Source organism: Anolis sagrei, chromosome 3, assembly GCF_037176765.1.
Source record: "Anolis sagrei isolate rAnoSag1 chromosome 3, rAnoSag1.mat, whole genome shotgun sequence".
In the NCBI taxonomy this organism is placed as follows: Eukaryota; Metazoa; Chordata; class Lepidosauria; order Squamata; family Dactyloidae; genus Anolis; species Anolis sagrei.
The window spans coordinates 13,215,552-13,240,348 of NC_090023.1; the positions used below are offsets into that span (position 1 = coordinate 13,215,552).

At 41.6% G+C, this 24,797-nt stretch overlaps 1 protein-coding gene across 1 annotated transcript; it reads right to left on the reverse strand.

Annotated features, from left to right (window-relative positions):
- Positions 1-2,434: 2,434 nt before the first annotated feature.
- CCDC90B (coiled-coil domain containing 90B) lies at positions 2,435-17,238 on the reverse strand. Its single transcript, XM_060771195.2, has 9 exons — positions 17,124-17,238; positions 14,114-14,233; positions 12,692-12,795; positions 10,963-11,064; positions 9,647-9,688; positions 6,515-6,586; positions 6,370-6,423; positions 4,923-5,037; positions 2,435-3,052 (listed from the first exon to the last, which is right to left on the reverse strand). The coding sequence occupies exons 1-9, from the start codon at positions 17,182-17,184 to the stop codon at positions 2,997-2,999; spliced, it is 726 nt and encodes a 241-aa protein (XP_060627178.2). The 5' UTR covers positions 17,185-17,238; the 3' UTR covers positions 2,435-2,996.
- Positions 17,239-24,797: the final 7,559 nt, after the last annotated feature.

Below are 24,797 nucleotides of genomic sequence, written 5' to 3' on the forward strand. Positions count from 1 at the left end.
ATGGCAGGTGGGATTGGCTCAGCAAAGTTAGGGTTAGGGGAACTAGTTGCCCACCCTTGATATATTGTTTGATATTTCAGAAGGTTCTTAATCTTCCCCTGCCTTATGAATACTTATGAATACTCCAATATCTCCCATTTGCTGAACAACCACTATAGCTTGCTGTTGTTTTTTTAGGTTTTGTTCTTCTTTCTTGTAAGTTGGATTTATGTATTTGAATAAATATATATATATATTTAAAAATGTGAAAAACTGGAAATAAGCAGAATAAGTCCCATTTCTCCTCTTCACTTTCCATTCGATGACATGAAGCCAATGCATGTTCATTGCATCCACACAATTAATGTCACATCTATGTGCTGTCGGAGGCCTTCATGGCTAAAATCACTAGGTTGCTGTGAGTTTTCCGGGCTGTCTTGCAATGTTCCAAAAGCATTCTCTCCTGACATTTCACCCACATCTATTGCAGGCATCTTCAGAGGTTGTGAGGTCTGTTGGAAACAAGGCAACTGAGGTTTATATATCTGTGGAATGTCCCAGATGGGAGAAAGAACTCATATCTGTTGGAGGCATGTGAATGTTGCAATTGGCCACCTTTATTAGCACATAATAGCCTTGCAGCTTCAAAGCCTGGCTGCTTCCTGCCTGGGGGGATCCTTTCTTGGGTAGTGTTAGCTGGCCCTGATTGTTTACTGTCTGGAATTCCCCCTATTTTTTGAGTGTTGCTCTTTATTTACTGTCCTGATTTTAGAGTTTTTAAAATACTGGTAGCCAGATTTTGTTCATTTTCATGGTTTCCTCCTTTCTGTTGAAATTGCCTCAGAGAAGCCACTGAAATCCACAATCATGCTTGTGGATACTAAATATGTCTATGACCATAAAATCATTCAGATATCTACAGAAGTTAGAATGGCAATAATTCAAAATCTAAACTAGGAGATAATTCCAACCAGAGACTTCTGGGGGCAGCAGAACCTCAGCTTTGCAAATATTAAATGCATTCGTAGTTTGCAATATTTTAGGCAGAGTTTGTACTTTGGTGTAAAAACAAAAAGACAAATAAGTGGATAATAGGATAAATCAAACCTGGGTTCTCTCTAGAAGCCAAGATGATTGAACCAAGACTGTTATACTTTGGACACAGCATGAGAAGATACAGCTTCTCCCTTGCCAAGACTATAATCTTGGCAAGATAGAAGGCAGCAGCAGAAGAGGGAAGGTAAAATATTCATAAGGATTCATTCCTAGGTCAAAAATAGTTTCCTGACAGCCAAGAAATCCTGTTGAGAAGAATAAGAGATCAGAGAAAAAGTTTAGGTTTTTTCCTGATATTGAATGCCTTGAATTGTTGCACAATTATTGTATGGCGAGAACATACTGTATAGAGTCTTTTGCACAGGAAACTTTTCTAAGCAGAAATGGTTTCTAGTAGGGAAAAACATGTGTTTTTTTCCTGCAAAATAATCCCTCTGCAGGAATTATTCTGCAGGAAATAGTGGAGGATTATTGGTTTTCTCCAACAGCTCCATAGCTTTCTGTTCTGATACGTGAGGATAAAAGTGTTGTCGAAGGCTTTCATGGCCGGAATCATTGGGTTGCTGTGAGTTTTCTGGACTGATGACCATGTCCCAGAAGCATTCTCTCCTGATGTTTCACCCATATCTATGGAAAGCATCCTCAGAGGTTGTGAGGTGTGCTGGAAACTAGGCAAGTGAGGTTTATATATCTGTGGAATAATGTCCAGAGTGGGGGAAAGACCTCTTGTCTGCTTGAGGCAAGTGTGAATAAACATGCTCAGCCATAGCAGAGCACCTGATGAACCAACCTGGACACAGCATATTATTTGAGAACACAGAAATGCTGGACTACTCTTACAACCACCATGTCAGACTACACAGAGAAGCCAATGAAATCCACAAGCATGTGGACAATGTCAACAGAAAAGAGGAAACCATGAAAATGAACAAAATCTGGCTACTAGTATTAAAAAAAACCTCCAAAATCAGGACAGTAAATAAATAACAACACTCAGAAAATAGGGGAATTCCAGACAGGAAACAATCAAGACCGGAAGCAGCCAAGCCTTGAAGCTAAAAGGCAATTTGATGTTAATCAACAGCTAAGCAACAGTCACACTTCCCTCAAACAGACAAGAGTTTTTTCTCCCACCCTGGACATTCCACAGATATATAAACCTCACTTGTCTACTTTCCAACAAACCTTACAACCTCTGAGGATGGCTGCCATAGATGTGGGGGAAACGTCAGGAGAGAATGCTTCTGGAACATGGCCATACAGCCCAGAAAGCTCACAGTAACCCAAACAGTCAATGGTTTACACATTCTTAGTTTACTTTTCTGTGCATTAGAACTTTCACTCAAAAACAATCTTGTAAATAAGAGATAACTCTGCACACAAACAATTCCCAGTAATCAATGGTTTAAGGCACCTTTATATGTTGTGCTTTATAGAAATTTTAAAATACATTATCATGTGACACTTTCAAAATAATTTCTACAGAACATAATCCATTTTGGGGTTTCATCCATACAGTGAGAACATGAAATTCACTTTGGGAAGAGAAACCACATTTTCTCCAAGATCATCAGCCACTCTCACAGCTGAATAGTTTCAATCAATGAAGAGTTGGGTATCAAACTAAAAACATGATGGAAGTGGGCAAAAGTTGGATCAACCTAGATGTGTTTACACAATGATGAGGATGGCCACAGCATTCTAGCGGTTTCTTCTTTTCTTTCCCAATGGCTAAATTATTTCCTTTCCAAATGGTCCGTAGATATGTTGGCCTCCAGCACACACGAGCCCAAATGACACAAACTTGATCAAACACGTCCACTGATAACATCCACCTGCTCTAGGTTCAAGATCAAGACCAACAGTAAGGCTCTGGAAGAATCTGCTTGAAGGCATTATCCAAAACAGTTTGAATTCAACAGTCTGTCTGGTTTGGTTCTTCTTCCTTTTAGGCTGTCTCTTCATTTCCAGAATCGATAAAACCCCAGAGCAATGGCAAGGCACGTGAAAACCGAGGCTGCAAGTTAAAACAAAAGAATATAGTGATACCTTGACTTAAGATTTTAATTAATTCCGTAACAGAGCTTTTCACTCAAAAAAATCTTATCTCAAAGCAAAATTTACCACTGAAATGTATGTATGTATTTATTTATAGTAGAGTCTTGCTTATCCAACATAAACAGGCCAGCAAAACGCTGGATAAGCAAAATGTTGGATAATAAGGAGGGATTAAGGGAAAGCCTATTAAACGTCAAATGACATTATGATTTTACAAATTAAGCACCAAGACCTCATGTTTTACAACAAATCTACAGAAAAAGGAGTTCAATACGCAACAACATTATGTATTTACAAATTTAGCACCAAAATAGACATGGTTTCTTTCTTTCTCCCATATAGAATCATAGAATTGGAAGAGAAATCATGGGCCATTCAGTCCAACTCCCTGCCAAGAGGCAGGAAATTTCATTCAAAACATCCCCTACAGATGGCCATCCAGCCTCTGTTTAAAAGCCTCCACCCTGGACATTATTCTGGGCGGGAATAATGCATTGGATAATACAGAATGTTGGATGAGTGAAGGTTGAATAAGCAAGATTCTACTGTATTGGTCCCCTGATGGCGCAGCAGGTTAAACTGCTGAGCTGCTGAACTTGCTGACCAAAAGGTTTGTGGTTCGAATCTAGGGAGTGGGATGAGCTCCTGCTGTTAGCCCCAGCTTGCACGGGACTGTGGCGCAGCTGGCTGGGAGTCAGCTGCATTAAGATCACTACTAACCGAAAGGTCATGAGTTCGAAGCCAGCCCAGGTCGGAGTGAGCTTCTAACTATTGTGTAGCTTGCTGTCAACCTTTGCAGCCCGAAAGACAGTTGCATCTGTCAAGTAGGAAATTTAGGTACTGCTTATGCGCGGAGGCTAATTTAATGAATTTATGACGCCATAAAAATCTCCAGCAACCATGCAAAAAAGAATGAGGAAATACTCCATCACTGTCACTAATGGATGGTGAAGCGTCAGCTCCCCTGGTGGCCAGAATACCCTCATGAAAGCTGGAATGTTAAATAGCCTCTGTGTGTTTGTCTATATATGTTGTGTGTCTATAACATTGAATGTTTTCCATGTATATGTGCATTGTAATCTGCCCTGAGTCCCCTGCGAGGTGAGAAGGGGGGAATATAAATACTGTAAATAAACAAATAAAATACTCTAGTTAAAGATTTTCTCCTGTAATAAAATAATGAGTGCTGGGAAATAAAGAAAGATAAATAAATAAATAAATTCTGTCAAACTATTTATTTATTTATTTTATTTGCTTTATTTCTATACCGCATTTTTCAGCCCAAACAGGCAACTCAATGCGGTTCGAAAACATGCAAATGTGAGTAGATCAATAGGTACCGCTTCTACAGGAAGGTAACGGTGCTCCTTGCAGTCATACTGGCCACATGACCTTGGCAGTGTCTACGGACAATGCTGGTTCTTCAGCTTAGAAATAGAGATGAGCGCTACCCCTCAGAGTCGGACACGACTAGACTTAATTTCAAGGGGAAACCTTTATCATTGCCCTTTATTTGTTTATTTACCATGTTTATACCCGGCCCTTTTCAACCACGAAGGGGATTCAAGGAGGCTTTACACATAGACAACTATTCAATGCTGGTCAAAAAAATGGGTCCTCCCACATTGAGAAATAAGCCATGCCCTTTTGTATGGCAATTCAATGATAATAAACTATCACATTCAGAATACAGGGGATTTCTCCAGGGAGGAAAGGAGGAGAATGGGAAAGGGATGGTTCAAGCAGCACTACATACAGTAATGTTATGTTCTTCCTTGTGGATATTTATTTTCTCTTGGAACACGAAACTTGGTGAACCGGCCACATACCTGCCAAATAACGGATAGTTTCCAGTTTATTTGATTCCATGAGGGTTTTCAGGGCAGCAATTTCAGTATCTATTTTGTTGCTGACTTCGGACACAGAGCTGTTGGTGCTTGAATCCTAGAAATATGGAACATGGACGCAGGATGAGTTGCAAAGAGATTCATAATGTTCAGAGAATTACCTCTGTTCTGTGCAACTTTTTTACAATTCAGCACATTAATCCCATACTTTCTATCATCTTCCCCACTTTGTTCTCACAGCAACTGTTTTTTCTAAACAGGAATGAATGGCAATGAGATTTTCCCATAAAGAACACACATGAATTTCTGCACATAATATTTTTTCTCCAAAGACTTTACAACCTGTGAATACAGGAAGAGTCTAGTATAGGGTCATTTCATGCCAAGTGATCTAAAATTTTAAAAGGTTCCCACTGTCATGTCTCCAATTTTGTTTCCATTTTAGCTGTAGAGCCAGTCACAAGTTAAACTAAGTTTCCAAAAAGTTGAGGTCTCGAACTGCAATAGTTGCTGATCTAGACCCCCTTATCTGAAGGGTAGACAGTCAGCGTGTGCACGATATTTAAGAAAATGCCATTTTTGGGGTCTAATAAAATTGAAACTAAATGTATAAGAATGGCTAGTACATTGAAATACTGTAGAGTTTTTTTCTGACTGCAACCATTGCAGTCAGAGACCTCAAATTTTTGGAAACTTATTGTATATACTCGAGTATAAGCCTAGTTTTTCAGTCCTTCTTTTAGGCTGAAAAAGTCTCCCCCGGCTTATACTCGAGTCAAGGTTATTTATTATTTTACTTTGTTGTTATTATTGTTGTTTTAATTTATTATTGTTATTACATTTATTATTTTACTCTATTATTGTTATTATTCCATTTATTATTTTATTCTATTTTTACTGTTACTATAACATTCCATTATTTTACTCTATTGTTATTATTACTATTATTATTAATATTTTTCTCTATTTATTATTATTGGAAGGATACGTAAGCATATTTACATTGAAGAAGGTTAGAATAATGGTTGAATCAGAGTTGGACAGTCTTATGTTGAATTACAGTTTTATGTAAATATTCAAAAGCATTTAACTAACTGATGCGTCAATTAATGTAATTTTATTGGTATCTATTTTTATTTTGAAATTTACCAGTAGCTGCTGCATTTTCCACCCTCGGCTTATATTCGGGTCGGCTTATACTCGAGTATATATGGTACTTTAACATTTGACTGGCACTACAGCTAAAATTGAAACAAAATTGGAGACATGATGGTGGGAAGGTTTAGACCACTTGGCATGGGATGACCCTATAGAAATATTTTTCCTCATAGGAGAAATGATGGAAATTATTGATTCTTGCAGTTGAGGGAGATTTGCATCATTTCACACACATACATACATAGTACCTGTAATCAGCTCAAACTCTTACTTTTTTATGGAACTCCGTTGTGGCTTCCATGAGTTTTCTCTCTTGGTCTGTGAACTGAAGAAGAGTACAGAACAGGAAAGAAACTACAAGACTCCTGAAAACTGGAAAAGGAGCAGCAGAAGGGGAGCGACAAAGAAGTACTTACCGTGTCTGTCACCCGGCTTCTCTCCAAGTTAATGTCCAGCTTGTTTTCTGCTCGGATCTGGTTGATTTCATTCTTGAAAACACAAACATGCTTTCTTTCAAAAAGAAAAGTCTTTTTGGGACCATACGACATCTCTGTTTATTTATTTATTTATTTACGATATTTATAGCCCGCCTTTCTCAGCCATATGGGGACTCAAGGCAGGTTACAGATTGGCACAATTCAATGTCAGGCATTCATAAAAGTGCCATTAAAAACAATCAACATTACAATATAAAAATATATAAAAACCGTTAAAGCATATAATCATCGGTGTCATCCTGTTAAAAATGTTATCCAGTAACATTGTCTGGCCATTCCATGTTCATCGTTCATAGTTCCGTGTTATCTATTCTGCTGCATTCTCAAAAGCTTGCTCAAACAGCCAGGTGTTTACTTTTTTTCGGAAAGTCAGGAGGAAAGGGGCTGATCTAATATCCCATAGCCAGGGGGGGCACTACTGAGAAGGCCCTGTCCTTCGTCTCTGCCAATCACACTTGTGAGGCAGGCGGGATCGAGAGCAGGGCTTCCCCAGATGATCTTAAGCTCCTCCTTCATAGGAGGAAATACGTTAAGACAGGTAAGCTGGGCCGGAATTGTTTAGGGCTTTATAGGCTAAAGCCAGCACTTTGAATTGTGCTTGGTAGCAAATTGGCAGCCAGTGGAGCTGACGCAGCAGAGGAGTAGTGTGTTCCCTGAGCACTGCTCCTGTTAGTAACCTGGCTGCCGCCCATTGGACCATTTGAAGCTTCCGAACAATCTTCAAAGGCAACTCCACGTAGAGCGCTTTGCTGTAGTCTATTCGCGACTTGGCCATGGACCACCATGGCCAAGTCAGACTTCCCAAGGTACGGGCGCAGCTGGCGCACAAGTTTTAACTATGCAAATGCTCCCCTGGTCACCGCCGAAACTTGGGGTTCCAAGCTCAGCGATGAGTCCAGGATCACCCCCAAGTTGTGAGCCTGCGTCTTCAGGGGGAGTGTAACCCTGTCCAACACAGGCTGTAACCCTATGCCCTGTTCGGCATTTTTACTGACCAGGAGTACCTCTGTCTTGTCTGGATTCAATTTCAATTTGTTCACCCTCATCCAGATCGTCACAGTGATCAAGCACTGGTTCATTCTGTTCCTCTCCCTTCAAGCCTACCATAAGACACAGTGGGCAGGGACCTAAACGATCACCTTCATACTTGTGGCAGTTACATGGCCCCCCAAGAGAGGTTCACAACCTGGTTTTAGGGCTGAAATATTATTTTCCAACTACAAAACGGACCTAATTATAGGTACCAAACATCATATGTAAAACAAGATCAGTCCATCATAAGCGGTCTGGTGAGAAGAGTCAAGTTCAGACATTTGGTTAACAACAGCGACTGAGTTGTTGTAGGTTTTTTCGGGTTATATGGCCATGTTCTAGGAGCATTCTCTCCTGACGTATCGTCTGCATCTATGGCAAGCATCCTCAGAGGTGACTGACTTATTTATTACAGTGCTGAAGCACAATAAACCAGGAAGCTGGCTAGGAAAGGCTATGTAATGGGATATAATATATCTTTTCTAGCTCCTTGATCATGACCTTAAAGAGAATATGAACAACTTTTCATTCCTAGAAATCCCAAAGCAGCTCAAACTAGGGAGAGATAAAAGTACAATCCATGTTTTCATAAAATGGATACCTGACATTTACCTATGTCCATCAAAATATGTTCTTCTCTAGGCAATTCTATGATATGTTTCTGCCAGAAGGTGACCCACACAGTCATGCTGGAGGATCTAACAATGCTTAGACAGGTGACTTGTTGAGGCATTTCCAATGTCCCCCACAAGCTGGGCTATTTATTTATTTACAGCATTTATATTCTGCCCCTCTAACCCCAAAGGGAACTCAGGGTGGATTACAGAACACATATACAGCAAACATTCAATGCTATTAAACAAAAAGGACAGACAACAGATAAAGATATATGTTGGCATTTTTCCCAACTTTGGCATCCTGGAGGTTATGTCTGATTCTGCTGTTGCTCCATCCTCTATGACGAAGAGTCCTTGATCACAGACTTCCTTTGATCGTTGGCATTTTCTGGTACTTCCTTTTTATGATGCCTTAAAATACCTCCTCGCTTAAGCGGCGTTTAGTTTCTCTACTCAGATTGCTTAGGTGGACAGTAAGCTGGGCTGAAGGTTGGGTGCTTATCCCAACCCGGGCTTCGCACTGCCAACCTTTTGACTGATGTGATCTGTTGCTGCTGGTGATTAACCAGTTGTGCTTAAGCCCAGCCCTGAAGCCCAGTTCACTATTTCCTGCAGTATTGTGTATCCACACAAAAACGTGGATATGGGGTTGTACTGTACAGTAAACAGTAGCTTTACAGTGTAATCTATCATCATGGAACAAATGACAAAAGTTAATAATTGGGAAATTAACAGGAAACTGTCTGGATCAAAAAATTGGCAGAAATGTTCAGTAGTACTGGTGGCTGCCTCACGTCCAATTGGGAAATAATTTCATTTTATGGGAACTACAACAGAGAGATCCACCTGCATGCCGCCACTCAAAACATGCAGTACAGTATTCTTTATTTTATTTATTTATGATATTTATATGCCGCCCTACTCACCACGAAGGGGATTCAGAGTGGCCTATAAGATATATATACATACAATATATTAAATTATTAGCATAGTACAATATCAGTATTATATATTACTATATTATACTATACTAATATTGTAATATTATTAGTAATATTACATGTAAAATAAAATATATAATGTATTTTCGAAGGCTTTCATGGCCGGAATCACTGGGTTGTTGTAGGTTTTTTCAGGCTGTATGGCCATGGTCTAGAGGCATTCTCTCCTGATGTTTCGCCTACATCTATGGCAAGCATCCTCAGAGGTAGTGAGGTCTTATAATATTGTATTATTATATATTGCGTTACATTATAATATTATAAATATTATATGTATATACAATATATTAGTAGATCCAATGCCTAAGAAACCTGTTCTATCTAAGGTAGGAAAGACTAATAGTAATTGGGTTTGAGCAGTTCTGACTGTGTGCTTAACAAAAACATTGTCGTTCACTTACCATAAGCTGTTGTTTCACTTGATCCAACTCAATTTTCATTTTCTGTTTATTGGATGCAGGGAATGGGAGAAGAGATAAACAACACAATGAGTCAGTTCAAGCTCAGTTGGTAAAAAAGAAAGCAAAGGAAGCCATTTTGCAGCAGAAATGAGCTTTGAACAGGACAGCAGGTAAGGAAACAGGGCCACAGATAATGAAAAACATTCAGAGTCTTCAAACAGTTATGAAAGCCTGTGAGAAGGTGAATGGCGAGACTGGATCTCAAGAAGATGCTGTCTCAACTAGATCTTGTCAGTCACTACTTGCATGAGTCTGACTGATTTCAGACTTCTGCAGTTCCGAAACTGATATTGAATGTATTGTGTAAGGAATGAATGGTTGAATGCATGTAGAAGAGAAGAAACAGGCCTAAAGAAAAACCAACATGGAGTTCTCGCAAGGCATGATATAGGACGGCCTTGGCAGTCGAAGTGAGGAGGCAGCAAGGCATAACTGAATGACAATAAACAATAAGGTGGGTGGCCAAGCATATAATGAGCATAAGGAGTGTGCAGGTGTACCCCATAAGTCATGAGGCCTGGAATGTGAATATCCTGAACTTTGGAAAAGAACAAGGACTTGAAAGGAACAGAACAACCTGATTATTAAAAAGAAGAAAAATGGATTTTTGCCTATAAATGCAGGAGACACCAAGAAGATGCACGCTTCCTGATCCATGGCAACGGAGCATCCGCACCTCCTCAGAGAAGACTGATCATTTTCGCCGGAGGAGGCCTGTGTGTGCGTGAGTATGCGTGAATGTGTGTGTGCACAAGAGCTCTCCCTTGATGTGATTCTGATATGATTCTGTGATGATTGTATTTCAATAAATGTTACATGAATAGTGTCAAAACCAAACTTGGTCTCTAAAGTGTCTCATTGGTCTAAACTGCCTTACTATTCCTTGAACACTCTGCACAAAAGAACAGGAACCTCTTTGGGTTCATAACAATTGCCTGGAGTTCCGAAAACTTTCTATACCAGGCATGGGGCTGTTGGGAATTGTGGGAGTTGAAGTCCAAAACACCTGGAGGGCTGAAGTTTACACATGCCTGTTCTATACAATTCAAAAGGCATCAATTGTGGGAATCTGGTAGATGCCCTTGTGATTCCTGCAAGAGTCTCTATTAATCTAATCCTCCCATTGGACACCATTAAGCTTACTGTTCCACTATACTTGAAGTGGAATAACAGCACTATAATCATATCTTGTAAAGGAAGGAAAAAGAGACTGGAAGGAGGAAAAACACATGGGAGATTTGTGTTAAGAGAAATACCTCATTCTCTGCTCTCAAGTTGGCAAACTCGCTCTTCTCAAGAATGACCATGTCTTTCCGAATGGAGTCCAAATGAGCCATGAGCTGCTGCAAAGTGATTTCCTAAATTAAAAACAAAACACTTTTGGGATTTCCAGAAATCTTCCTATATTTCCCAGCATACATTATTTTATTGCAGGAGAAAATCTTCAACTTTTATTTGTTTATTTACAATATTTATATTCTGTCCTTCTCACCCCGCAGGGGACTCAGGGCGGATTATAATGCACATATACCTGGCAAACATTCAATGCCATAGACATGTAATATATATAGACCAGGGGTCCTCAAACTAAGGTCTGGGGGCCAGATACAGCCCTCCAAGGTCATTTACCCGGCCCTCGCTCAGGGCCAACCTAAGTATGAACCAACTTGAAAGCACACAACAACAACAACAACAACAACAACAACAACAACAAATTCTATCTCATCAGCCAAAAGTAGGCCCACACTTCCAAATGAAATAGTAATAAATGTATATTTGTTAAAATTGTTCTTCATTTTAATTATTGTATTGTTTTTCAGTGGGGTTTTTTTTTTTTGCACTACAAATGAGATATGTGCAGTGTGCATAGGAATTCATTCATTTTTTCCCCAAATTATAATCTGGCCCTCCAACAGTTTGAGGGACTGTGACCTGGCCCTCTGTTTAGAAAGTTTGAGGACCCCTGATATAGACAGAAACAGAGGCAATTTAACATTCCAGCTTTTCCGGCTTCATAAGGGTATGATCGATTCCAGCCACAGGGGGAGCTGCCGCTTCACTGTCCACTTGTGACATCGAGTCCTTGATGGAGTACTTCCTAATTCTTATGCATACTGCTGGAAAGTTTATGGTATCGTAAATTAGTTAAATTAGCCTCCCCGCATAAACTGGTACCTAAAATTCCTACTTGACAGATGAAACTGTCTTTCAGGCCGCATAGGTCAACAGCAAGCTAGACTATTAATGGTTGGGAGCTCACTCCGACCCGGGTTGGCTTTGAACTCATGATCTCTCAGTCAGTAGTGATTTAATGCAGCTGACTACTAACTAGCTGCACCACAGCCTGGTCCTTTATACACCACCTTATAATATGCCTGGTGCATCGTGTGGAGAGATTGAACATGGTCTCTCCACACCATGGGAGCATGACACAAACATATGTACAATGTTTGTGCAGTGTTTCTGCAGCAATTTATTTATTTTTGTTACTATAAAAAATCCCTGTAGCCAGATATAATAAAAAATCCTCTTTTTTCTTAAGCCGTTTGCATGTACAGTTATCAAATAAACAGATTTGTAAGTATCTACTCGGAATTTACTTATGTACATAGTACAACCCCTGTTGCACTGTATTGCACTATACATTTATTGATCTCTGACAAAAATACCACCCCCCCCCTCCCCGTGTATTTTCTAAATCCCAAACCTGACTTTACACCGTCAGGTTGTAAAGTGGTTCCCAACCTGTGGGTCCACAGATGTTGTGGCCTTCAACTCCAAGAAATCCTATCAGCTGGTAAGCTGGCTGGAATTTCTGGGAGTTGAAGGCCAAAACATCTGGAGACCCACAGGTTGAGAACCACTGTTCTATGGCCTTCTTGAGCAAAACTTGGGATGAGAACCACCATGCTGATAAGCACAATATGCAGATTTTTCTTTATATTCCTTGAGGAACAGGACATCTAGAGAAGGGTCATTTCTTACCTGCTGGGCTTGGGTGACCATATCCTTGTAGACTGTGTCCAGACTGACAGTTGACAAAGCTGTTATGGCCGAAACGATGGTTTCGGCTTGCTCTTTTGCAAAACCTGCAGGGTTGACAGAAACATAACATTTAACATAACATTGAACAAAGGACTTCCATCAACCGAATATGAATGGCCCCAAACATCATAACATTGCGGTTAATTGCCATCAAGCTGAATTTGATGGAGAGAGAGAGACTTCTAACATAGTAGATTCAATGCAGTTTGACACTAGAATCATAGTGTTGGAAGAGACCTCATGGGCCATCCAGTCCAACCCCCTGTCAAGAAGGAAAATTGCATTCAAAGCACCCCTGACAGATGGCCACCCAGCCTCTGTATAAAAGCTTCAAAAGAAGGAGCCTCCACCACTCTCCGGGGCAGAGAGTTCCACTGCTGATCGGCTCTCACAGTCAGGAAGTTCTTCCTTGTGTTCAGATGGAATCTCCTTTCTTGCTGTTTGAAGCCATTGTTCCGTGTCCTAGTCTCCAGGGAAGCAGAAAACAAGCTTGCTCCCTCCTCCCTATGACTTCCTCTCACATATTTATACATGGCTATCATGTCTCCTCTCAGCCTTTTCTTCTTCAGGCTAAACATGCCCAGCTCTTTAAGCCGCTCCTCATAGGGCTTGTTCTCCAGACCCTTGATCATTTTAGTCGCCCTCATCTGGACACATTCCAGCTTGTCAATATCTCTCTTGAATTGTGGTGCCCAGAATTGGACACAATATTTCAGGTGTGGTCTAACCAGAGCAGAATAGAGCATGGGGAGCATGACTTCCCTAGATCTAGACACTATGCTCCTATTGATGCAGGCCAAAATCCCATTGGCCTTTTTCCCCGCCACATCACATTGTTGGCTCATGTTTAACTTGTCCACGAGGACTTCAAGATCTTTTTCACATGTACTGCTCTCGAGCCAGGCATTGTCCCCCATTCTGTATCACTTCTTCAACTGCCATGACTCACTGCTATGGAACCACGGAAATTGTTGTTTCACAAGGTCTTTTATAGCCTTGAGTTGTTGAAGGCTTTCATGGCCAGAATCACTGGGTTTCTGTGAATTTTCTGGGCTGTATGGCTATGTTCCAGAAACATTCTCTCCTGACGTTTCAAGACAGTAAATAAGGAACACTATTAAAAAAGCACAGGGAAACAGAAGATGCCTCCAGGCAACAACAGCCAGGCTACCTCTATCCAGATACAGCATGAAAAACCAAGCCAAAACTGGAAGTGGTCTGATGTCCTTCCTGGATGGGTACAGAGGTGAAATGCAACCTCATCCCTTCTGCAGAAGGAAAACAAACAGTTCTGTATTCCTTAAAGTGGCAAAATTTGCCCTATGAGGGGAGGAGAAATCTTGAACCATGGTCTGGACTCACCATGCGCCTCGAGGTCTCGCACAAGCCCATGCGTGTCAAAAGTGAGCTTCCTTTGCTCCAGCGGAGTTATCTCGACTCTTCGGACATCGTAGGACTTCACTGACGCAGAGGCTGCAAAACCTGAGAAGTGCAAAGAAATGGGCATTACCAAATCTATATAAATAAACATGTAATGTTCGTTTGTGGGAGTAGCATAACTCAAAAACCACTGGACGAATTGCTGCCAAATTTGGCCACAAGACACCTACTAACCCAAGGAGTGACCATCACTAAAAAAAAAATTGTCACGTGGGAGTATTAGTTGCTGGGATTTATAGTTCACCTACAATCAAAGAGCGTTCTGAACTCCACCAATGTGTTTCTCAACCTTCCTAAAGCGGCAAGTTGGCAACCCCTTAATATAGTTCTTCATGTTGTGGCGACTCCCAATCATAAAATTATTTTGTTGCTACTTCATGACTGTAATTTTGCTACTGTTATGAATCATCATGTAAATATCTGATATGCAGGATTTATTTCCATTCACTGGACCAAATTTGGCACAAATACTCAATATGTCCAAATTTGAATACTGCGGTTGGGGGGGGGGGGGGATTGATTTTTTCATTTGGGAGTTGTAGTTGCTGGGATTTATAGTTCACCTACAATCAAAGACCATTCTGAACTCCACCAATGATGGAATTGAACCAAATGTGGAACACAGGACTCCCATGACCAACAGAAAACACTAGAAGGGTTTGGTGGGCATTGACCTTGAGTTTGAGAGTTGTAGCTCACCTACATCCAGAGAGCACTGTGGACTCAAACAATGATGGATCTGGACCAAACTTGGCACGAGTACTCCAAATGCCCAAATATGAACAAAGATGGAGTTTGGGCGAAGTAGACCTTGACATTTGGGAGTTGTAGTTACTGGGATTTATAGTTCACCTACAATCAAAAAGCATTCTGAACCCCACCAATGACAGAATTGGAGCAAACTTCCCACACAGAACCCCCATGACCAACTGAAAATACTTAAGGTCATCCAGTCCAACTCCCTTCATCAGGGCAAAAAAACATAATCAAAGTCCTCCTGACAAAGAGCCATCCAGCCATAGATAGATAGATATGATTTGCACACACACAGAGATATAGTATCATAGATTTGAAAGTGACCCTTATGGAAGGACAATTATATGTTGCATGTTCCAGAGTGGGCAAAACAGACAATCTCGACATCAACACTGAAAAAGAAACAGCAAGAAATACTTTTAACCCACAAACATCAAGACATTACATATATTAGAAACCAACAGTTTCTCATTACTTTATTTTCCAGATCACCAGACTGGGCCACAGCAACGCCTGGCAGGGGACAGCTAGTCTATATAAATAAAAATGTAATGTTTGTTTGTGGGCTTAACATAACTCAAAAACCACTGGATGGATCAACACCAAATTTGGACACGATACACCTATGAGGCCATCGAGTGACCATCACTCATAGAATCATAGAATCAAAGAGTTGGAAGAGACCTCATGGGCCATCCAGTCCAACCTCATTCTGCCAAGAAGCAGGAATATTGCATTCAAATCACCCCTGACAGATGGCCATCCAGCCTCTGTTTAAAAGCTTCCAAAGAAGGAGCCTCCACCACACTCAGGGGCAGAGAGTTCCACTGCTGAACGGCTCTCACAGGAAGTTCTTCCTTGTGTTCAGATGGAATCTCCTTTCTTGTAGTTTGAAGCCATTGTTCCGCGTCCTAGTCTCCAAGGAAGCAGAAAACAAGTTTGCTCCCTCCTCCCTGTGGCTTCCTCTCCCATATTTATACATGGCTATCATATCTCCTCTCAGCCTTCTCTTCTTCAGGCTAAACATGCCGAGCTCCTTAAGCCGCTCCTCATAGGGCTTGTTCTCCAGACCCTTGATCATTTTAGTTGCCCTCCTCTGGACACATTCCAGCTTGTCAATATCTCTCTTCAATTGTGGTGCCCAGAATTGGACACAATATTCCAGGTGTGGTCTAACCAAAGCAGAATAGAGGGGTAGCATTACTTCCCTGGATCTAGACACTATGCTCCTATTGATGCAGGCCAAAATCCCATTGGCTTTTTTTGCCGCCACATCACATTCCTGGCTCATGTTTAACTTGTCCACGAGGACTCCAAGATCTTTTTCACACGTACTGCTCTCAAGCCAGGCATTGTCCCCCATTTTGTATCTTTGCATTTCGTTTTTCCTGCCAAAGTGGAGTATCTTGCATTTGTCACTGTTGAACTTCATTTTGTTAGTTTTGGCCAATCATCTCTCTAATCTGTCAAGATCGTTTTGAATCCTGCTCCTGTCCTCTGGAGTATTGGCTATCCCTCCCAATTTGGTGTTGTCTGCAAACTTGATGATCATGCCTTCTAACCCTTCATCTAAGTCATTAATAAAGATGTTGAACAGGACCGGGCCCAGGACAAAACCTTGCTGATGGCACTCCGCTCGTCACTTCTTTCCAGGATGAAGAGGAAGCATTGGGGAGAATCACCCTCTGGGTTCGTTCATTTAACCAATTAACTCATAAACGTACTGAAAAACACAGTGGAAGGGACTTAAAAAGGCAAAAAAAGTACATTAGAACGCATGCACAAAACCACACTTATACCACACATTAGAATGCATGCACAAAACCACACTTATACACATACATACACACACAAAACACACATACACAGACTGAGCCACAGCAAAGCGTGGCAGGGGATGGCTAGTAGTTTAATACAGTAATATAGGGAAAGAAAGGCAGCATGGTGTAGTGCAGGCTTGGGCAAACTTTTGCCCTCCAGGTGTTTTGGACTGCAACTCCCACAATTCCTAACAGCCTACCGGCTGTTAGGAATTGTGGGAGTTGCAGTCCAAAACACCTGGAGGGCCCAAGTTTGCCCAATCCTGGCTTAGCTCTTGGTTGATCAGAAATAAAATAGCTTTTCCCAGGATTTCAATAGGATGCACTGTTATTTCCTTCTCTCAAACATCTCTCACCTCTCAGAGATGTGGGCAAGCCGACCAAGAGCTTCACCCCACAGCCACTCAACTTCAGCATCTTCCTGACTTGCTTCTGAATCAAGGATTTTGAACAAGAGAGCCCACTTCCTGTCTGGAGTGCAAGGGTTGCTGGGAAATGTAGTTCTGACTGTGGAGGCCCCTCTATCTCACTTCCTGCTGGAAAGTATTCTGGGAAAAGTAGTCCAAAATATTGCAGGAAGGCGTGGGATGAGTGGTTTGAAAGCAGGGTGTCACTTCTTATAAAAAGGGAGAATGGAGTGTATTTTTTGCTGATTTGCTTACAAAAAAAGGGAAAAAAGAAGCAGTAAAGTTGTACAAGTTGTCTACTTTTATTCTTCTGTATCATATATAATGCTAAATAATAATACTAATCACAATATGTAACAAAGTTTGAAAATCTGTTCCTGGTTTAAAAGTCTTATTTCCTGTTTAATTGTGTTTGCAAAGTCTTATTTCCTGATTTGTTTGCAAAGAAAGGGGAAAAGAAACAGTAAAGTTGTACAAGTTGCCTATTTTTATTTTTCTGTATCATATATATCATACTAAATAATAATCACACTATGTAGCAAAATTTGAAAATCTGTTCCTGGTTCTTATTTCCTGTTTAATTGTGCGATCCTGACTTTGGAAGTACTTTTTCTACTCTAGAAACTTTGTTTTTGTGGCTGCCACAATGTTGAATAGTGGTTGAAACTTTTTATCAGATATCTATCTATATTGCCATCAGCCACTAGGGGGCAGCAATCTGCAATGGAACAGCTGTTTGTATGCAAAAGCATCAGTGAAACAGCAGATTGACTCTCTAGCATCTTCTCTCTCTCTTCCTTTATTTATTTAATTAATTAATTAATGGATATCATAGAAACATAGAATCATAGAGTTGGAAAAGACTTCATAGGCCATCCACTCCAACCCCCTGTCAAGAAGAAGGAAAATTGCATTCAAAGCACCCCCGACAGATGGCCATCCAGCCTCTGTTTAAAAGTTTCCAAAGAAGGAGCCTCCACCACACTCTGGGGCAGAGATTTCCACTACTGAACAGCTCTCACTGTCAGGAAGTTCTTCTTAATGTTCAGATGGAATCTCCTTTCTTGTAGTTTGAAGCCATTGTTCCGCATCCTAGTCTTCAGGGCAGCTTGCTCCCTTCTCCCTATGACTTCCTCTCACATATTTATCCATGGCCCTCATCATGTCTCCTCTCAGCCTTCTCTTCTTCAGGCTAAACATGCCCAGCTTTTTAAGCCACTCTTCATAGGGCTTCATAGGGCAACGAAGACCCATTTAGTGAGCAGACCCTCCAGGCAGTGCAGAGCATTGTGTCCTCCATCAATGAAGCCAAGAAAGAACAGTGGATCAAGCTGATCACAGAGGTCGACATGGGCAGGAGCAGCCAGAAGGCATGGAGGCTGCTGAGACGGTTGAGCAACGACCCCTCACAAACTAATACTCATGCCAACATAAAGGCAGATCAGATAGCACACCAACTCTTGAAGAATGGGAAACCCAACTTTGCCACCAAAGTAGGAAAGAAACCAATAGCCAGACAACCAGAGATTGAGAACAACAACCTCCACGAACCCTTTACATCTACTGAATTGGACATGGCTCTCAACAAATGTAAAAATGGCAAAGCAGCTGGCTTGGATGATCTACGGATGGAACAAATCAAGAACTTTGGCCCAAAAGCAAGGCGCTGGCTGCTGGAGCTGATGAACAACTGCACTGCATCCTGTCAGATCCCCAAAATCTGGAGGAAAGCAAGAGTCATAGCCATCTTGAAGCCAGGCAAAGACCGCAATGACCCAAAAAGCTACAGACCAATCTCCCTGTTGTGCCACCTCTACAAAGTTCTGGAGAGACTTATTTTGCATAGAATTATGGAAAAACTAGACCCTTGTTTGATCCCACAGCAAGCTGGCTTCAGGAAAGGCAAAAGCTGCACATCGCAAGTGTTGAACCTCACTCAGCACATAGAAGATGGTTTTGAAAGGCAGCAGATCACAGGAGCTGTCTTCATAGACCTGTCAGCAGCCTATGATACTGTGAACCACCGCCTCCTCCTGAGGAAAATGTATAATATCACAAAGGACTACCACCTCACCCGCCTCATAGGAAACCTGTTACAAAACAGGAGCTTTTTTGTTGAGTTCCAGGGCCAGAGAAGCAGATGGTGGAAACAGAAGAACGGCCTGCCTCAGGGGAGCGTGCTTGCTCCATCCATGTTCAACATCTACACAAATGACCAGCCACTGCCAGAAGGGACAGAGAGCTTCATCTATGCTGATGATCGTGCCATTACCGCTCAAGCAGGGAGCTTTGAGATGGTAGAACAGAAGCTTTCCGAAGCTCTAGGCGCTCTTACTGCCTATTACAGGGAAAACCAGCTGATCCCCATCCCATCTGAAACACAGACATGTGCCTTTCATCTCAAGAACAGACAAGCATCCCGAGCTCTGAAGATCACCTGGGAAGGAATCCCACTGGAGCATTGCAGCACACCCAAATACCTGGGAGTCACTCTGGACCGTGCCCTTACCTACAAGAAGCACTGCCTGAACATCAAGCAAAAAGTGGGTGCTAGAAACAATATCATACGAAAGCTGACTGGCACAACCTGGGGATCACAACCAGATACAGTGAAGACATCTGCCCTTGCGCTATGCTACTCTGCTGCTGAGTATGCATGCCCAGTGTGGAACACATCTCACCACACTAAAGCAGTGGATGTGGCTCTTAATGAGACATGCCGCATTATCACGGGGTGCCTGCGCCCTACACCACTGGAAAAATTACACTGTCTAGCTGGTATCGCACCACCTGACATCCGCCGGGAAGTGGCAGCCAGTGGTGAAAGGACTAAGGCAGAGACATCTCCAGCTCATCCCCTGTTTGGGTATCAGCCAGCATGTCAACGACTTAAATCTAGAAATAGTTTTCTAAGATCTACAGAGACACTCGCTGGAACACCTCAGCAAGCGAGAGTCCAAAAGTGGCAGGCTCAAACCCAGCACCTCAACCAATGGCTGATACCAAACGAGGGACTCCCTCCTGGGCACACAGAGGACTGGGCGACCTGGAAGGCACTGAACAGACTGCGCTCTGGCACCACGAGATGCAGAGCCAACCTTCAGAAATGGGGCTACAAAGTGGAATCCTCGACATGCGAGTGTGGAGAAGAGAAAACCACTGACCACCTGCTGCAGTGCACCCTGAGCCCTGCCACATGCACAAGGGAGGACCTTCTTGCAGCAACACCAGAAGCACTCCAAGTGGCCAGATACTGGTCAAAGGACATTTAATCAACTCTCATACAAATTTTGTAATCTACTTGTTTGCTTTGTTCTGTTAGAAATGTAATATAATTTGACTGGTTGTTCTGACACGACAAATAAATAAATAGGGCTTGTTCTCCAGACCCTTGATCATTTTAGTCGCCCTCCTCTGGACACATTCCAGCGTATCGATATCTCTCTTCAATTGTGGTGCCCAGAATTGGACACAATATTCCAGATGTGGTCTAACCAAAGCAGAATAGAGGGGTAGCATTACTTCCTTAGATCTAGACACTAGGCTCCTATTGACGCAGGCCAAAATCCCATTGGCTTTTTTTGCTGCCGCATCACATTGTTGTCTCATGTTTAACTTGTTGTCCATGAGGACCCTAAGATCTTTTCCACAGGTACTGCTCTCGAGCCACTCATTCCCCATTCTGATATGAGCGGGATAAAAATGACATAAATCAAATACGTAAATAATAAATAACCTTAATCCTAACCCAAACCCTAAACCTTACCCTAAAGTATTTTTGCGTGTTCATTCTCCACTATCTTTACAGGTTTATGAGCCCACCAGTTCTTTACTACTGGCAGGTGGTCATTGTGACATAAGTTCCAATGAATCATTTGGGCCACAGAGTTGTGCCTCTGTTTGTAGTCCATCTGTGAGATTTTCTTGCAGCAGCTGAGGATATGATGATGATGGAGGACATAGAACAGTGTTTCTCAACCTTCCTAATGCTGCGACCCCTTCATACAGTTCCTCATGTTGTGGTGACCCCCAACCATAAAATTATTTTTGTTGCTACTTCACAACTGTAGTTTTGCTACTGTTATGAATTATAATTTAATTATCTGATATGCAGGATGTATTTTCATTCACTGGACCAAATTTGGCACAAATACCCGATACACCCAAATTTGAATACTGGTGGGGATCAGGCGATTTGATTTTGGGAGTTGTAGTTGCTGGAATTGATAGTCCACCAACAATCAAAGAGCACTCTGAACTCCACCAACAATGGAATTGAACCAAACTTGGTGCACACAACTCCCATGACCAACAGGAAGGGTTTGCTGGGCGTCGACCTTGAGTTTTGGAGTTGTAGTTCACCTATAGCCAGAGAGTACTGTGAACTCAAAGAATGATGGATCTGGACCAAACTTGGCACAAATTCTCAATATGCCCAAATGTGAATACTGGTGGGGTTTGGGGAAAATAGACCTTGATATTTGGGAGTTGTAGTTGCTGGGATTTATAGTTCACCTTACAATCAAAGAGCATTCTGAAGCCCAACAATGATAGAATTGGGCCAAACTTCCCCCACAGAACCCCCATGACCAACAGAAAATTTTGTGTTTTCTAATGGACTTTGGCGGCCCCTCTGACACACGCTTGCGACCTCCACGGGGGTCCCGACCCCCAGGTTGAGAAATAGACAATTCCTGGAGATGGGATATTTTGTTAGGACTGGATAAATGAAACTTCTGGTGTTGGTCCTATGGATATGAGGTTTGGATCATATTGAAATGCTTCTCATGGAAGCTATTGCAATATAGACATTTTAGATCAGGCATGGACAAACTTCAGTCCTCCAGGTGTTTTGGACTTCAACTCCACAATTCCTAACAGATGGTAGGCTGTTAGAAATTGTGGGAGTTGAAGTCCAAAACATCTGGAGGCCCGAAGTTTGTCCATGCCTGTTTTAGATCATACGGATGTTCAAAACAGCATTTTCTGGAGCTGTTTTGCCCAAATTACAAACTATAATGTGGCTCTCTGGAGATGTGCAATGTTTGTTGTTGTTCATTCGTTCAGTCATTTCCGACTCTTCATGACCTCATGTGCAAATGTCCAGTAAGTTAAAATAAGATGTCATAAATAAATTATACCAAAGCCACTGATAACAATGGCTTTAAATGCTCTTTTCTTGCTGTATGAACATCATTTCTAAATTCACTAGAAACCCACAGGTGCTGTGAATTTTAACTGCAGCCTGCAGCCTTTTCCATCACCACAAACCCTTAGGATTGCTTCTGCCGAAACAATTTGCCATCAGTTATTTTCCACAGATTTTCTTTGCTTGAATAGATTATAACAGGATTAAGAGCTTTTTGCATGCCGGTCAACTATTTATGAGCTTGGGAATGTGGAGAATAGATTTCCTTACAAGTTTTTTTCCTCCCTTTCAACATGTAATGTGATAAATCTCAGCGGCTGGTGACGGGGAGAAGGAGACACAAGTGCCATTGAAAAATTGAAGGTTTTCAATTCCTTGGGAAATATTCAGGGAAAGTGTCTCCTTGCAGGAAAATTGCCTGGCATATAATGTCTTTTCGTTAATGTGCTCCGGTTTATTATCATGCCATGGAAACACGCAGCTTTCAAACTTTCTGCAGTACAGTCTGTATGATCCTGGGATTATTTCAGAACATAACATGCTAACTTTTTTTTTTACTAAATTAAGTCATTGGTGCATCTATCTCAGGTACACCTTATCTAAGGAAGTAGAGAAAATTTGATTCTGATGGAAGAATGAACATGGAAAGAATAGGAATAGGCATAGGCAAAATTCCTGTTGTTGTCGTTTATTTGTTCAATTGCTTCCGATTCTTTGGGACCTCATGGACCAACCCATGCCAGAGCTCAGTGTTGGCTGTGGCCATCTCCACTTCCTTCAAAGTCAAGCCAGTCACTTCAAGGATAGCATTCATCCATCTTGTCTTTGGTCGCCCCCTCTTCCTTTTTCCTTCCATTTCCCTCCAGCATCATTGACTTCTCCAAGCTTTCCTGTCATCTCATTATGTGGCCGAAGTACTTCATCTTGGTCTTTAATATCCTTCCCTCTAGCTGGGCTTTATTTCCTGTAGTATAGACTGGTTTGATCTCCTTGAGGTCCAAGGCACACTCAGAATTTTCCTCCATCACCACACTTCAAATGCGTCTATCTTCATTCGCTCAGCAACACACTTGCATGTTGCGGACTCCACTTTGAGACCCCATTTCCCGCACCACCAGAAAAGAAGAGCAATTCAACATATTTTGGCTAACATTTTATCCAGAACTGAAAATATTCACAAAAGAAATGAAACAGCGATCTAATGATGATGATGATGATGATAACAACAAGAACTTTATTTATATCCCGCCACCATCTCCCCAAGGGGACTCGGAGCGGCTTACATGAGGCCAAGCCCAACAACACATCAATAAAACAAAATACAATAAACAAAAACAATACAATTAATATAACTCACATATAAACTATAACATGCAAAGATTTAAAAAACCAATGGCGGGCCCAAATATAATAGTTTAAAATTTAAAAAATAAACACTGGGCATGAACAGAGGTAGGATGTATCTGGTAGGAGGGTTTTAAAAGAAAAGAAGGGAGAGCAACCCTATAAGTGGTTAAAGTGCTTCTGAGGACATATTGCTGGTAATTATTTCCTTATTCAGGGAAGGCACACTGGAACGGCCACATTTTCAGGCTCCTCCTAAAGACTGCCAATGTGGGGGCTTGCCTAAGATCTTTAGGAAGTGAGTTCCTATCTCAAGTAGAATCCTGTTTTCCCAAGATTAAGCTTTATTTACAACAAACATCTGTGTTTCTCCAGACTCCCTTCGGCATCCTGCTGCAAAAAAAACTTCAAGTGACAAAGAGGACGAAGAAAAAAGGGAGGTGTGGGTATCAAAAGACCAATTAGATGCTTTGTTAATTGATGCATGCCTAAACTGTGAACTCTGACTGGCAGTAAAGGCTTTTCAGGGTTTCTTACTTACTTACTTACTTACTTACTTACTTAGGCAATCCCTCATTGTCTGAGTAGGATAATCCTCCAGGGTGGGTCTGTAGGTGATTATGGAGCCCTATGCTTGATCTGCATCGTCTCCTGCAGTGAAGGCATTGGTTTCCAGGTGGAAGGCGGTCCCGGTTAGGGTTGGCTTGATGTGCCTTCCTCATGGCATGTTTCTCTCTTTCGCTTTCCATTCAGGGTTTCACACAACATTTGTTTCATCCAAATACAAGCCAGGCATTAATCAAACCGTATCTTCCAAGACAAAGGTATTAGGGAAAACTACTCTAAAATATAGCAGAGGATCCAAAAATCAAACAGGATACTTAAAATGGAGATTCAGCTCATTAGTGAAAGAGCGTGAAGTGCTGTGTGATGTGGCTGTAAAGAATTAAGAGCTTAGACAGGCGAAGATGCAGAGCCCAATCCTAAAAATCACAAAAAGGTTTATTTACAATAATAAAGAATGAACTACATTTCTTCATGGTAAATAACTGGGTTTGAGCTACTCTAACACCCATCTCTTCTAAGATTTCAAAGAGAGGGAAAAATCATCCAAGCACTACATCTCTCTG

Excerpts from the sequence above, each read along its gene's own strand:
- CCDC90B (XM_060771195.2), bottom strand. The coding sequence starts at position 17,184 with ATGCTGAAGTTGAGTGGCTGTGGGGTGAAGCTCTTGGTCGGCTTGCCC. Across the intron at positions 6,587-9,646 it reads AAGTGAAACAACAGCTTATG|AATGAAATCAACCAGATCCG; the intron begins GTAAGTGAACGA and ends TGTGTTTTCAAG. Across the intron at positions 5,038-6,369 it reads CAACGGAGTTCCATAAAAAA|GATTCAAGCACCAACAGCTC; the intron begins GTAAGAGTTTGA and ends CCATATTTCTAG.